This window comes from Frieseomelitta varia, unplaced genomic scaffold (assembly GCF_011392965.1).
Source record: "Frieseomelitta varia isolate USP_RPSP 00005682 unplaced genomic scaffold, Fvar_1.2 scaffold_130, whole genome shotgun sequence".
In the NCBI taxonomy this organism is placed as follows: Eukaryota; Metazoa; Arthropoda; class Insecta; order Hymenoptera; family Apidae; genus Frieseomelitta; species Frieseomelitta varia.
This window is the reverse complement of record NW_025108973.1, coordinates 44619-60693: the sequence shown is the minus strand read 5'-3', so window position 1 is coordinate 60693 and position 16075 is coordinate 44619. Positions and strand designations below refer to the sequence as shown.

Here is a 16075-nt window from a genome sequence, read left to right as displayed (position 1 = left end):
GTTTAGAAATATCGGATAATAGCTAATATAATTTAATATCATAATAAGATGCTACAATATTTATCACGATATATTGACACATCTGTATTAATGCAAGTAAACTTCAATTTATTTTCATTAGTAACTCTGGGCTGTTAAATTTTACAACCAAAGCTATATATATATATATATATATATATCGTCGTTATTATGCATGTAATAACAAGAAACGATAAGATGAGTGGAATAAGTACCGTAGTTTATACAGAACCACATTGCATCTATAATATTCTAGCGGATTACAAAATATCATGTGCTATTGTTTCGTATAACTCAAGTTTGATATTCTCTGCACGGTACCACACATATTCCATTCATAAAACCCATCTTTCAAACAATTTCTACGTAGAATATAAATACTGTGCCTTCGCAGACTATGCAGCAACCAATGTGTACCATCGGCCGAGATAAAGTAATAGTAAAATATTTTTCTTTAAATATTCCAACTAGTACTAGCAAATTGTCTATATCTTTTTCTTTCTTTTTTTTTTCTTTTCTTTTTTCTTCTTTAGAAGGGAGAAATTTTTGAAACTTTTCGAAGAACAACATTACGATTCGATCCCGTAAACACGTTTTCCTTCCTACTAAATTCACATAATTTACATCTCCACAATATTTTACGCAAACGAATCTAACGCTGCAACAAGTCTCTTCGTATATTCCTACCAACCTACCAATCATTTAATTCTTTATAAAAATACAGCAACGATAATTAAAGAATTAAATAAATTGGCTGTCTTTTGCTACGGCTTAAGCAATTGAATAAAAAAATTGCCGTAAATGTACATCTTCAAACCCCAAAAAGTTCCATTTAAATCTCCACAGTCGTAATTATCAATATATTTACGCTCTGCGTAAAATTGTTGTATAAATTAAAAATAATACTTTCTTTTTAATCTTATTTGTTTCGTAATGTTAATTTTATATTAATGTACATTAATGAAATAAAATAAAATACAAAACGTCAACGCACGAATATTTTCAATTAATACAACGACTGTTTCTTCGCACTTTGAGCAATGAGTAAATCATGTTAGAAAGTTGCACACAGATAATTTTCGTCCTTGTAATATATTTACATAATAAAATATTCTTGTTCTCTCATTCACTGCATGGGTTCAACATTCATCTCGCATACCAACATAAATATGTCACTTATTTAAAAAATATATATATATATGTATGTATATATATATAGAATCGCATTCAAACATTAAATAAGAATGAAATGCATGTATTTACATGAATTACTCATTGCAAATAAAATTTCGTTTTGTTTAAGTTAGTTTATATATCTCATACTTCAATCGATCATTCTTTTAATAAAAGTCAAAAATTGTTTGACAGTATATTAATTTTTACGACTGGACCACACATCGTAAAAAAATATAAATTAAATTTAAAGAGAATTATGAGAATTATTTGAAGAACTGGATAACAAGTTCTTAACCAAGTCTGTTATTATTAAGAAAATATTCGTGCGTACGTTAATTCATCTAAATGAATTAATAGTGGAGAAATTACTTCAACTTGTGTTGATCTCTGAAAGGATATATTCAGAGCAGGAGGGGGATGTAATGTGAGAAAATAAATAAAATGTATTCTACATAGTGCTACGAAGGATAATTAAAGTTCGAAAGAATCATCAAATAATTGTTTTAGCTCTTTGAGATGCTGCATTTTGCTTCCTGTTGCGGGTGAAGCAGCTGTTGGACGACCGACATACCTGAAACAAAAAAGTTGATTGACGGATCAATTGTAAAATATATATTTAAAATATATCTGTTCTCTCTACAGTTATCATCATATATAGAAAAATATGACAAGTAAAACTATAACAGATATCCTAATCAAGTACTATAACCAACATTACCTTAACGTTCTCTGTTTGAGTTTATTAGATTCTACCGACAGCGGCTCGGACACAACCGTTGGTTTAGTCGATGAAAACCAACCACTAAACCACCCTCCGCTACCCCTACTGTCGTATGACGTACTTCCGCTGCTGTAACATGGCCCAATTTTTTTACTTTGCTTAACTTTGCTAAGCACGCGCACAACGCAAATTATTGACAAATTTTGTGCTTAAATATATTACTTATTTGTGATATATTTACATACAAATGACATTGTAACAAACTGTGACAAAGTAGAAAATTTAGGCCATGTGAACAGCTATGAATATATGAGAAAACAAACTGGACAGCCAAAATATACATAGCAATCTTGTAATACTTGTAACATTGTAATTTATGTTACAAGTATTAATGTACGTTAATATATTCATTACAACGAGAACAGAAACAATTTATGCTATACAAGTTAAGAATAGAAATATTGCTCAGATTTTAATATTTGTTTGAAATTCGATACTCACGATACAGAGCGAATTCCATTCAAAGCTGTGTGAAATCTAGGTTGAATGTACGTCCATCCACCTTGATTTTTGGGCTCCTCCTGAGCCCATACTAATTCTGCATTAGCATATTTTGCAGCTTCTTTCTTGACTAAATCATATGGGAAAGGTGATATCTATAAACAAAAGAATTTGGATAAATTTAATTAATAGAATAAAAATAAACAAAAAGTTTTTTGTACTTGATAAAAATTATTACTTACCTGTTCGACTCTCGCAATAGCAATTTTGTCGTCTAATTTCCTCTCCGCGCGTGCTTTCTTCAGATCATAATAAACTTTGCCAGAACAGAAAAGTAACCTTTTCACGTTATTAGGATTCTGAGAAGCTACACCTTCTTCTGGAATCACTCTAAGAAATTCTGTATTTTCCAGCATCAGATCGAAGCTAGACTTCGCTTCTGGATGACGAAGCAGCGACTTTGGTGTCATTAAAATCAGAGGTTTCCTAAATGGCAACGCAATCTGTCTTCTTAGAATATGGAAATAATTCGCTGGTGTACTACAATTAGCTACAATCCAGTTGATATCATGCAACTGGCGTACGGCAAACTCTTCGCTCTCAGGAGGGAAGTAATCTGGATCATCAGCAGACATTTGCAGAAAACGTTCCAAGCGAGCGCTAGAATGTTCAGGCCCCTGTAACAAGCAACCATATGTAGATAATTATATACCATTACGTGAAAAAAATTTTTTAAATTCATGTTTAACTTACCATTCCTTCAAGTCCGTGAGGTTGTAGCATGACAAGACCAGATTGACGCACCCATTTAGCTTGACCACTGCTGATAAATTGATCAATTATGCACTGTGCCGTGTTATTAAAATCACCAAATTGTGCTTCCCAGCACACTAGCGCATTAGGATTTGTCATAGAGTAGCCTAATTCAAATCCTAAAAGTTTAACAAAAAATATCTTCGTTAGTAACACATTGTAAAAAACCAATCTAAGTAATATCAAATTGAATGTCATAATTGTTCTGTTTACCAAGTACACCAAATTCTGACAAAGAACTGTTGCACACGGTATATGGAGCTTGATCTGGGTAAAGATAACACAGCGGTCTGTAAGTAGCCTTATCCACGGTTTGGTGATGGAGAACATGATGTCTGTGTGAGAAAGTTCCTCTTTCTACATCTTGACCTGATAACCTAACATGAATACCCTCTTTAAGCAAAGAACCGAAGGCCATAGCTTCTCCAAGAGCCCAATCAACTGTTCGTGCTTCTATCATTTCCATACGAGACTTCAAAATACGTTCGATACCTGCAGGATTGGTTTAGTTTACTTATTTCAAATTACATATTTATATCTGATGTAAATCTTGCCCAATTAATACCTTTGTGAATTACAAATTCAGCCGCGTTAGGTGGTGGTGACGAAAACTTTTTCCCAATATGAATGAGTGTGTCTTCTTTAATACCAGTAGGAGATACTTTCAAAGGGTCTTTCCCTTCAAAGAAGCCGGACCATGGAGAGTCCAACCAATCTTTGTACTTGATGTGAGTTTCTTGTCTAGCATTGGTATACGCTTCCTCACAGATTTTTTCGTATTTATCTTTAACATCCTGTAATGTCATTACATTGTTATGTACATTGTCAAACGTACTGAAATAGCTAAAATATTTCTTATTTTAATACCTTAACTTCTTCAGAAGTAACAACATTATCGTCGATGAGACTTTTAGCATATATATCCAGAACTGGTGGAGTATTTTTAATTTTGCGATACATTAAAGGCTGTGTGAACATAGGTTCGTCAATCTCATTGTGACCATTTCGCCTATATGATACAATATCAATGACAACATCTTTGTGGAAAGTTGCTCTCCATTCCGCAGCAACTTTACAGACATGCATCACTGCTTCAGGATCATCCGAATTAACGTGGAAAATGGGTGCGTTCACTACTCTTGCAACGTCTTTCAAGAAATTATTAATAATTTTAATATTAGTAATTTTAAAATATAAAAACGTTATTTTTTGTATAAACAACGAGATGTTTACCAGTACAATATGGAGAAGATCGTGAATGCCTTGGATCTGTGGTAAATCCAATTTGATTATTCACAACAATGTGGACAGTACCATGAGTCGTATAATCTGGCAAATCTGACAAATGCATTGTCTCAAAAACAATACCCTGCCCACAAAATGCAGCATCGCCGTGCAGCAGAATAGACATGACCTATTAATATCCAGTTTAATCATAAAGTTTCGAGAAAGGTAATAACATTTTACCAACAATACAAATTGTTCCATATATGTAGTACCTTTTTGCCTTCACCATCACCACGGTAAAATTGTTCTGCACGAGTTTTCCCTTGTACTATCGGATCGACAGCTTCCAAATGAGATGGATTCGCCACAACAGCTAAACGAATGTTCTTATTTGTTACTCGATTTAAGCGCTCAATGTATGTGCCCAAATGATATTTGACATCACCAGAGCCCTAAATTATTAAGAATCCATAAATATCATGCGTATACGAAATAGCAAAATTTCATATAAGAAGTATCATATGCACTTACATCATCAGCTGCTTCGAGAGCCGCAAACTGAGTAAATATTTGACTCAAAGGCTTGCGGCAAACATTAGCAAGGACATTTAAACGGCCACGATGGGGCATACCCATGACAATGGATTCAACTCCTAATTCAGTTGATTTATCAATTACCTGCTTCATAGCAGGGATCAGAATTTCACATCCTTCCAAACCAAATCTCTTCTCAGATGACCACTTGCGTGCAAGGAATGCTTCAAATCTACAATGGAAATACATAAAGTAGTAAACATTTTGTTGTTATAAATGTATAGGTATAAATGTAAGGGTATTTACACTTTGACATTTTACATACCCAGTTGCACGAGTTAATCTAGCCAAAATAAGTCTTCTTTCATCGTTCGTCATCTCCATGACACCAGGAGTCTCCATCTTTTGTCGAATCCAATTGCATTGTTCCAAGGAGTTGATAAACATGAATTCCACACCAATGTGACCGCAATAAGCAGATTCTAATCTTTTCAAGATTTCACGAAGCGGCAATGATTTTTCTTTGCCACCAATGAAAGTGGTGGATGGCAACTTGAAAATACGATCCATGTCCGACTCCTCTGTAGAGTAATATATCTGATTATTTTAAAAATATACATAAAAATAAACATAATAGAAGGTCAAAACAAAATAAAATCATATCTTTATAGTAAAATTTATATAAAATATTTCAAATGGATAAAAAAAAAATGTCTTTTGTAGTAAAACTTATTATATATAACACGCACTTTTTTTTTATTAAAATATAGTATACATATTTTTGTAACTGATACTGAAAATGTAAAACTATTTATGGAGCGAAAAGAGAAAAGCTTTATACAAAACTGAAATGCAGTTTTTCTATATTTGCAATATGGATATATGCAAATAGCTTTTTTGATACTATACGTGAATACATATACAAGATATTTGACATGCACCATGTCTTTAAAAAAAAAAAAAAAAAAAAATTAAACCAAGACCATAACAAACCTTTTCTCCTCAATATTTGTAAGAGTAGAAATAAATGGAAAACTGAAAAAAATGTTTACATACAAAATGGTAATCTCAATAAAGCATTATTAGTAAAACAATCACCAACAATACTAAAATAGTAGCAATATAATGGTAATAGTGTGATCAAATCTTTGTATCATTGGTCATATAAGATACAAAATGAAATAAAAGAGTGTGGAAATTTGAAAAATAATATTAACAAATACAAACGGGAAATGCAAAAGTAGGAACTTGAAGAGGAAATATTTGCAAGAAGTATGCTCTATAAAAATATTTATAAATATATTTTTTATTACATTATATATATTATCATTTGTTTAATATACTTCCTCCAATTTTTTTAGAAGAAGCATTTAGAAATCATTCCTGGCACAAATACAGCAAAATAAACAAAGTAAATCAATGTTCATGTGAAAGACCCAAGCACCTTTACAATTTGCCTTTAATACCAATTTTTATGTAAAGTGAACCATTGCCTCCCCTAAAATACTAATTTAACAAAGGTTTTATATTGCAATTTCAATTGAATTATAATTCTTATTTTTCATAAGTGCTATTTTATATTGCAGAATAAATAATAGTATGTGCTCTATTTCCTGACATTCTATTTAAATATACATATTTATACAAAAACAATATCAATTTCACTTTATTGATTCTTAATAATTAACTTTGTAATACTGTTTAAATTAAAAAATATTTTTTTTATTTATAATGCTGTACTTTGTGTCCAAGAAGAAAATGAATTATAATAATAACAAGTATCATATTGCAATATTTCAATTTTTGATATTCTTTATTTCACGTAAAGTGCGTCATTTTATACCTTTATTCCTTTGATTTTTATACAGAAACACATTCATTTAGGCTTACCGAATGAATAATGATTATAGAGCAACTCTTGTGGATGCCTATCATCAAGATCAGCGCTGTTGATGCCAAGTGGATCCAATTTAGCGATATGATGGCCACGAATCTGTCAATTTAACGCCACATTCATACGAACCAAGTAGTTTTTAGTTCAAATTTATCAACTCATTACATACATTAAAATTACTGTGATTAATGTTCATTTAAATATGTCTTAAAATATTGACATACATGTTTTCAAGGAGCAAGCAATTAAAAAAATGAATTATTTTTTAAAAACATCATATCACAGTAATTCAAAGCAAACATTGATAAAATAAATATTCATTAATATTGGTATTTTAATAGTTAAAGCATGTTATACATATGTTTTCTATTACTGACTCTGTTATTTATATACTTAAAGCTATAATATTTCAATATTCGTTATTTTACTCTTTTTTTTTAAGGATTATATTAAGCAAGTATATGGTATACATAAGTTAAATAATAAGTTGTTCTAGAAACAAACATTCCAAGTAGTAATTGCAAACATATAAAAGCAAAGCTGTTAATATTATCTGCAGGCATGCATAGCAATGATTTCCACATTTTCTTACCTTGGATAAGAACTTTACTTATGCACATTATTTAATGATACATAATAAATACTAATACATTCATTACATTTAACATATGTAATATAATATCAATGCAAATTATAAAACTAAATCAATAAACATTCCACTACATCCACTCTTTTTTAAGAACATTTTCAGTATCAGTAAAACTTATCGTGGACTTACATTTGCATAACACCTTCTCAACATACTCATACAATTTTTATAAATTTTGTGCATTCTTTTTTTTTTTTTTTTTTTTGAAATATATATTCGAAGTTACTTCGATTATTTATGTGTTTTACTTCTTTTAAAGAATATAGACAACAGAAAGATTTTTTAATTACTGTTCCAAATAAAAAGTATGTTTATTATATCATACATAGGATATACAAGAAGTAGAAAGCTATGATAATGATTCAGAAGGAGTTAATGCATATGATGAGAACCATGATGTTTGTTTTGTGATGTGAAATATAACATACATTTGGTGAAGGTGTTTTAAAATGTTCTAATAACTCTAACTATGGTAATATTCATACAAATTTTGACTAAGGGAACGAAACATATATAATCTAAAACCAGATTTGAAATGTACGTATGAAATGTACACCTTTACCTTTGTACATATGAAAACTAAAAGTAATTTAACGAAATGGTTTGGGTAAAAAAGCCTTACCAAGCATATATTGTCGCAGAACCTGTTCTGGAGACCCCTTGCGGGCTGCATAATGTGTGTGTATCAGGTCTGTTTGCATGATACCCAGTGGGTCCAGATCAGCAACTAAGTGACCTCGAGCCTATATGTCAATGAATAATTCCACAAGGACCCCAATATATATCACTTTTTCTATTTGTTTAACTACCACATATTACTACATTATAGAAATACAATATTGTCATTAAATATAATCACCACTTAACTATCTTTAAATACTAATTATAGCACATTAAAATTTTTAATCTGTACATTTCTAAAAACATTTAAAAATATATATTATATTACATTTTTTTCAGTGACGTATGTAACTATTCCTTAAAACCAAAAATATAATCTTTTTATAAAATTTTAATTTTATGAGATACATTTATATAATTATAATTGTTGCTTAATAAATATGACCTTAATCTACTTCCTGAAGATCAATTATCTTTTAATGTTAATTCTTTTATTGATTTTTCTCTCTTGAATATATTAACAATAAGAACAGTAACAATTATAACTTACATCACAAACCTAACATATAATCTGTGGGAAATATTTAGCTGCAGAACATGCTAAAGATAATAGATGCAATTAGCATCTAATGAGGCTATTATGTACTTGAATATAAAATCTGATATTCCTAATCAATGTTTGAAATATTAATTTTCTGAATAATAGTACACGATGATGGATTATTTTATGAAACACATGATAGCCCTTAATGAAATAGTTTCAGTATCAATTTCTTATGTCCTATATAATTGAACTGTTTTTTTTTTTCTTTATTAATTATCGAACATATCAATTAAATTACTGAATATAAATATAATATTAAGAAGAAAAATAAAAATTTGGATATATAGAATTTCTAGGGCATATAGAAATTGAGCAGAAACGTTTATTTAATATTACATGCAATATGATAGTAGAAATTTCCCTTCAACATAAAACATACATACAATGTTTCTAGAACACATGCTATAATGTTTCAAGATAAAATAATAATTAAATTACAATCAAAATATTAAAACACCTTTCCTAATAATTAAAAAAATAAGATAGAACATCTAAAAGCTTTAACATGAAGCCATAAAACATTATATAATTTCACTTAAATTGGATATCTCATATAAGATAAAAAGTAAAATTAAAATATTTAAACATATTCAATAAACATTTTTTATGACACATACATAAAGAATTTGAAGTGCTTGAAAACGTAATATTTTGTTGAAACATAATTGTAATTACTCCTTTTCTTTTAATATATAGCATAAAATAAACATACCTGATAAGAACGAATAATAGCTTGAACAGCCAGGTGGTCATCAATGATCTTTTCATTAATCGGTATTTGGCTCAATTGTCCACCTCCACCAAGTGGTAACAATGCTCCTAATGGGACTTGATTATGACTTGGGGCAAGAGAAGGAGGAGCCTGATATGCTAGACCTGGTGCAGCTCCAGCAGTAGTACTACGGAAAAATGAGTCCCAAGACTATAAAAAATAAAAATAATAAAATTCATGAGACATTGTCAATATTTATTCCTGTAATAAGAATATATTTCATGAATTTTTACTAACCACGTGTACACTATGAGGATCTTGTAGCCATGCATTATACATTTCTTCTACATAAGAGCTAGAGCTGCCATTGAGAAATGGTTCTGTGGCTACCTTGCTGTATTTTCTGATTGATTCGGTGACTATCACCTGTGTGGTCCTTGTCAGGGGATGACTCCGAACCAACCATGATGCAAATCTTTCAGGCCTACACATTCGTGGCGCTAAAGGCGCCAATGTACTAAACACTGTCCTTGCCTTATACATTTTTACCTATAACAAATATTGGTATCAATATATTAAATTTATCTATTAAGTTTATAATTTATAATATAAAAACATATTTATTAAGTTTAAAATTACATATTATTTTGTGGTATAATTATGCTATTTAAAACCATGGATAAATAAACATTTTATTATATTTATCTTATCATTATATTATCTTTTACTTCACGAAATTGTTCACACAAAAAACAAATACTTTTTATTGAAAGATATTTAAAAATCTTTAATATTTTTATTGATTTCTTTCAAAAGAAATTGCTCTTTATTTACCCTAATTTTCGATAAGAAAAGATACATTAATTAATACTAAACTTTAGCGTATTTCTTCAGAATTGACAATATATTCTACTATTTTGCAAAATAATTTTATAATGAAATTATTTTGCAAGACTTTATTCTATTTATAAAAAAATATTTTTATATTTTCTTTTTATTTTAATGTATTTGTAGATTCCAATTGGGCAACCATGCATAATGGGCCAACTTTGGTATATGATGAAATCAATTTGCATATGTAGATATATATCACATACAATTATGGAAAATATGCATTTTTGAAAGTATTAATTAAAACGTCATATGTTTCTTTGAAATAATATAATAAATAATGATCTGAATTATAAGTCTAATAAATTACATTGGACATACATATTTTACATATAAAATATATCTTTTTTTTCGAACATATCTACATACTTGAGAAATGGCAAACGTCCAAAACATACTATTATACTATGTGCAAAAAACGAAAAGCAGAAAAAAATATATATATATCAACTTTTTTAATAATTTTATACTTTTTTATAATTTTATACTAACATAAAATAAGTTTCTTGTAATAAAATCAGATGTTGGAAAAAAAAATGTAAATATTTAGTATAAATTTGAAATTAAGATGTCAATATAAATAGACTGAATATGAATCTGTATATATTAATAGCAAACAAAAAGGATTTTACATCATAATGCAGACTAGTCTGCACGACTAACCTTGTTTGTTATTAATGAATGACTAATATAAGTCACGCAAAAAAATCAAAACATACAAAGATCAAAATTCATCATAAGCTTTTTATGTTCAATTTTTTCTGTCGTATGACGCTATAAATATGCGATACAATGTCATAAATAAATCTACAATTAAAAAAATTAGGTTAGATTATAATAATTATGGCGTAACATTGTGCAATTCAGATTAAAACAGACAAAAAAACCAAATATTCGTATTAATTAAATTAAACAACGATAAACAGACGATAATAAATTATCAATTGTTACATGTTACGAGTAATTAGTATATATATCAATTAGAAATAGAAAATTTACTCTAGGGGAAAAACAAAAGTTAACAATAACAAATAAGCATGACAAAATACTGATGTAATGTTTATCGTTCGTATTTTACGATAACAGCAACTCTGATATTTATCTTCCGAATTCGTATTAATGTTTCGATTTCATGTTAAATTACTTCGTACAGTGATTTCGATAAGAGCAAAATTAATTAAAATGGATTTCTAAGTTTTGCGAAGGTTAGTCAAAATAAAAAATTATCGCTTCGACGTTGTCGATTAGACAATGTCAGAAACATGTGACATTTGCTTGCGTGATAAAACACCGATATTTTAGCATGAATAGAAAATGAATATAAATAAATCTTGAAGACGAGACTACAAAAAAAAAAATAGATGCAAAACTTGCTGTAGAAGTCTAAATGCTTACAGCTTCGATTACACAATTGCATTTTTATATACATGTATATATATATATATATATATATATATATATATATCACATGTATAAAAAAATCATTTAAACACATTCGTGCTGTTAGGTTATTCAATTTCATCACCAAGAGTGTTTTACCGTCGTCTCATTGGTGTAAAAGTCGAAAATAAATGTCGAAAACAAGTGAATTTGTTTTCTGATAAAGACAGGAAAGAGACAACTAAATTTATTAAGTCAGGTGACTATTTTCGGTTGGCGCAACAATTTTACGTAATCAGATATGTCATAAGATATGATTTCAGAAGAAATTCATCAGCTAGTTAAGTCGACGTCTTTCGCGGAACAGCCAACAATGAGTTCGTCGAAATCACGTTTATTTTTTGCCGACGACTGAAAAAAAAAGATAAAATGAAATACAAATCCACGTACCTGATGTTAACGAAACAAACGATGACAGTCCACCCACCACTTGCAACTCACAGGTAGATCGACCCCGCGTCCCTTAAAATATAACCAAGAAACAGATCACAGCGCACCTACCGATCAAGTAATATCACACATCAGTATTACATATATCCGATTTGAAAAATTTACTAGGGCTGCCTCTAGAATTAGTAAATTTTTCTCTAGGTATTCTAGATTCTGCTAGGTTTTTTTTATTAATTGCGACAAAACTGATGTGTGCTCGATTTTAAATGTATGACTATGTAACTGTCTACAGATCGTTACGAAACGTATCATTGTCAGAATATGTTAGGTTTTTAAAATCTCAATTGAAAGAAACGTATTTGTACGTTTATATACATATATTCATTAAAAATATTTTTACATTCTACTCTTTGTCTAGAAATGATTTTGGCTCTCGTCTAATGTTGAGGAACATATAATCTTCAACACGAGCTTAAAGCTTCGAAATGTTGATGGATCGAATGGAAACAATGTTGCAATAACATAAATGTGGCTTTCAGAGTCGTAAGTCAAGTAAAGGGCATTCAAATTTGAATGAAAACTAAAGTATTTTCCAGGCCTCTAGCGAGAACTAAAAATTTCTGTGTCGACGATTTTCTTTTAACGAAAGAAGAACATATCGAAAACAAAAGATATATGGTTAAAAATGTAATCGATAAACAATAAAAAAAAGCGTAACCTGTGAGTTCTTATTCCTTGAATTTTTTTTATAGATTTCTTTTAGTTTTGTATCGTCACAAATTTCCTTTTATTTGTTGAAAAACTTTCAACTTTTACCAGTAACCTCTTACGATGACTGTTTAATAAATAAACTATGTATATTAATTAAACGAGAACAAAATATGGATATTAATAGCAAGAAGAAATATTATTCTGGTATTTAAGTATACGTTTTACATGCATAGTTTAAATACATTCAAGTAACTGATAATAATGTTATTGTACTATAATTAATTTATATCGCATTTATACTATGGCCATAACAATTTAATCTACATTTATCTGTACTAAATTTAATTATACTGACTTTCATCCATTTAGATGTAAAAAATGTGAAACAATGGTTTTATTCTACAAAAGAAAGATGCGACTCTTTGAAATCTCACATGAAATATATGAAAATGTTATATCACGATATGCAATATCCAAAAATACAAGAAACTCAAAAAGCTTTGCATGATCCGAATTGGCAAGATTCTAAAATTAAGGTTGCTAATAACAATGAAAATGTAATTTCCAAACAAACGGATTGTAATAATTCCTTGAAAGAGTATTCCAGTGTCCAATGTAATCCTTAATACTTTTTATTATTTTTTACTTTATTATTATTGTAAATCATAAAAAATAAATTAAAATTAGTCCATGTTACAGACAACATGATCCATGAAGATGAACCTTCTGTAACTTCAAACATAGCAAATGTTATATCAAATAGTAACTTACAACAGATACATGAAGAAAAACAAGAAGACTTCAATAAACAGAAAGAAACAGAAATTGAATTGTCTTTGATTACACCTCAAACTTCTGTTACCCCACAAAACACAGATATTGGATCAAGATCGTTATTACCATTTCAGAAAGAGAACATGGTAGTATGTATCATGTTTAAATCACAAATATATTTGATGTGCATTCTAAAGAAAGTTGTTCTTCATAACTATATTCATAAAAATCTTATTAGCAGTGTGAAGAACACAATTACAATTGGAAATCCCTCCCATATCAAAAGCATTTAACAGAATATTCTACAGAATTAATAGAAAATAACGAAAGTTTGAATAAATCCTTTGAACAATTAATTTTGGATAATCAGAATGATTATTTATTTCAAGAATCATCTCCTATGAGAGATGATATGAAATTGAACATTTCTCATGATGTTAAAGACAAATTCATGGATAAAAGTAAAATCTCTGCAAAAAATGAGAAAAAAGAAAGAGCAATTTCTTTGGCATTATCAAGCAAGAAAGGTTCCTCGTGTAAATTAGATGACATTGTTTCGATGAAAATTAAAAAACGGAGAAGAAAAATAAATTGCTGTAATTCACGGAGTACCGTGACCACAAAAGATACAACTTCTCTAGGAAAAAAGGATACAAAAAGACGAAAACAAAAAAGTATCACATAAAGATGTTCATTTGAGAACTTTATATTGATTTTTATGTATATTTTAGATAATATAAATAGTCGTCATACGTTCAAGTCTCGAGAAACATCTAACGAAGTAGTGGAAATTTATCATAATGCAGCAGCAAAGAGTGGTAGCACATCTGCTATTCCTAATAAACATTCAAAACTTGAACATCATATGAATTATATTAACATATTAACATCTTCAGCTGTGAATAAACAACAAAGCACGTCCAAAAAATCAAAATGTGAAGATAACAATTGCCAAAATGTTTGCAATGCTGATATAAATAATTCTGAAAATGATTCTCAGAAGTATGAAATTGGTCAGAAAACAATGTAAGGATTCATAGTGGTGATTTTAGCAATGATATATATAATACGAAGAATATAATACAAATTTCTGTTTTTAGAGGGAAAAATACAATTATTAATGATTTAAATAATGATTTAAAAGTTTCAACCATTCCCGTATGTACCATGGAGAACTATAATTCACATCAGTGTCAACATACAATTATGCAAGCATCATATTTCGATCCGATAGTGACTCATAATTATGAAATGCCAACTTTAGCTTCAAAATTAAAGCGAGCTAATCGTTCATATTTTGGTAGATTCAACTTTCAAAATATACCTTTTGTAGTTGGCACATCTATAACTCCAAGTCATAATTTAGGCTTAAATATACAGCAAGTATGTTATTAAATTTAAAAATGAGCCGTGTCTATTCTTATAGATTTTCTTTATTCAAAAGGTTCTGAGCATTATGAAAACAAAGCAAATTGCTGCAACAGGAGCTACATCTCTTCTTATTCGTAAAATTAGTAAAGGTATGAAGCCTGCGTCTATTCTCATAGAACGAATAAATGATCAGCAGAGTAAACTGCCTTACATGAATTCTCGAATGAATGATATACATGCACAGAAAGAAAATTTATTTATGAATAAAGGTGATCATTTATTAGAAAATGAAAATATGCTTTTAAAATATAATAGAAAAGGAATGAGTAATTTAAATGTGAATTTAAAATCAACCATTGAACAATATCAGAGTCTGCCAAAAGAAATTAGCAACAGCGAAAATAAATTTGAGAACCACAAAAAAAAGGTTTGCTCACAGTATAAAATAAGCATTTTCCATTTCAAAGTATAAAAGTTTCATTTTTGTTATCTACAGGATACTAGATCAGAGAATCAATTGAATAGACTGAATACAGCACAAGTATTACATGCAACAGACAATAAAATGTTGAAATTGTTTGCTTCTCAACAAAATGTAAACGCGAAGATAGAAAACCCACAAATGCAACCCAAAACATGTCAGGTAAAGTTATCTAAACAAATAATTTGATCAAGAATATTAATCCAAAATATGTTACAGGACAATATTTGTAATAAACACATTTCTAACACATCAACAGTTAATTATTCTCAAAACTCTAAAAGTATACGGGAAGTTCTCATTAATCTTCACGATCAGTTCGAAGAAATGAACATGTAAGTTAAACCAATACTAACTCATAATAATTTATACTTTATTAGTAATTTAATACCTCTTAACACATACACGTAGAAAGTATGAAAGATTACAAGCAAAAGCAAAAAAATGCAGTGATAAAGATTTAAAACAAGAAGTGCTACATTTAGAAAAAGAATTAAGTATTAAAGAAGACGAGATAAATACTGTTGTTAATTTATATAAAGAGGTA

At 29.1% G+C, this 16075-nt stretch overlaps 2 protein-coding genes across 7 annotated transcripts in view; one reads left to right on the top strand and one right to left on the bottom strand.

Annotated features, from left to right (window-relative positions):
- Window positions 1-9: 9 nt before the first annotated feature.
- Window positions 10-12321, bottom strand: LOC122528977 (2-oxoglutarate dehydrogenase, mitochondrial). 6 transcript variants are annotated; one of them, XM_043654673.1, is made up of 16 exons: window positions 12192-12321; window positions 9768-10019; window positions 9471-9680; window positions 8156-8276; window positions 5316-5571; window positions 4988-5222; window positions 4729-4908; window positions 4463-4643; window positions 4097-4377; window positions 3795-4023; window positions 3443-3721; window positions 3170-3348; window positions 2659-3093; window positions 2417-2571; window positions 1913-2044; window positions 10-1765 (listed from the first exon to the last, which is right to left on the bottom strand). In XM_043654673.1, exons 2-16 carry the CDS (start codon window positions 10011-10013, stop codon window positions 1666-1668), a joined length of 3219 nt encoding a protein of 1072 aa, XP_043510608.1. In that variant the 5' UTR covers window positions 10014-10019; window positions 12192-12321; the 3' UTR covers window positions 10-1665. The 6 variants fall into 6 exon arrangements, with proteins under 6 accessions (XP_043510608.1, XP_043510620.1, XP_043510613.1 ...); XM_043654685.1 differs by lacking the exon at window positions 8156-8276 and adding an exon at window positions 6881-6983; XM_043654678.1 differs by lacking the exon at window positions 12192-12321 and adding an exon at window positions 11887-11907.
- LOC122529068 (uncharacterized protein PFB0145c-like) overlaps window positions 12106-16075 on the top strand; it is a 12232-nt gene continuing 8262 nt past the window's right edge. The window contains 11 exon segments of the mRNA XM_043654848.1: window positions 12106-12244; window positions 12610-12878; window positions 12944-13106; window positions 13272-13517; window positions 13602-13825; window positions 13915-14350; window positions 14408-14702; window positions 14777-15059; window positions 15121-15474; window positions 15544-15863; window positions 15940-16072. Coding sequence (XP_043510783.1) covers window positions 12765-12878; window positions 12944-13106; window positions 13272-13517; window positions 13602-13825; window positions 13915-14350; window positions 14408-14702; window positions 14777-15059; window positions 15121-15474; window positions 15544-15863; window positions 15940-16072 — 2568 coding nt within the window. The 5' untranslated portion in view covers window positions 12106-12244; window positions 12610-12764.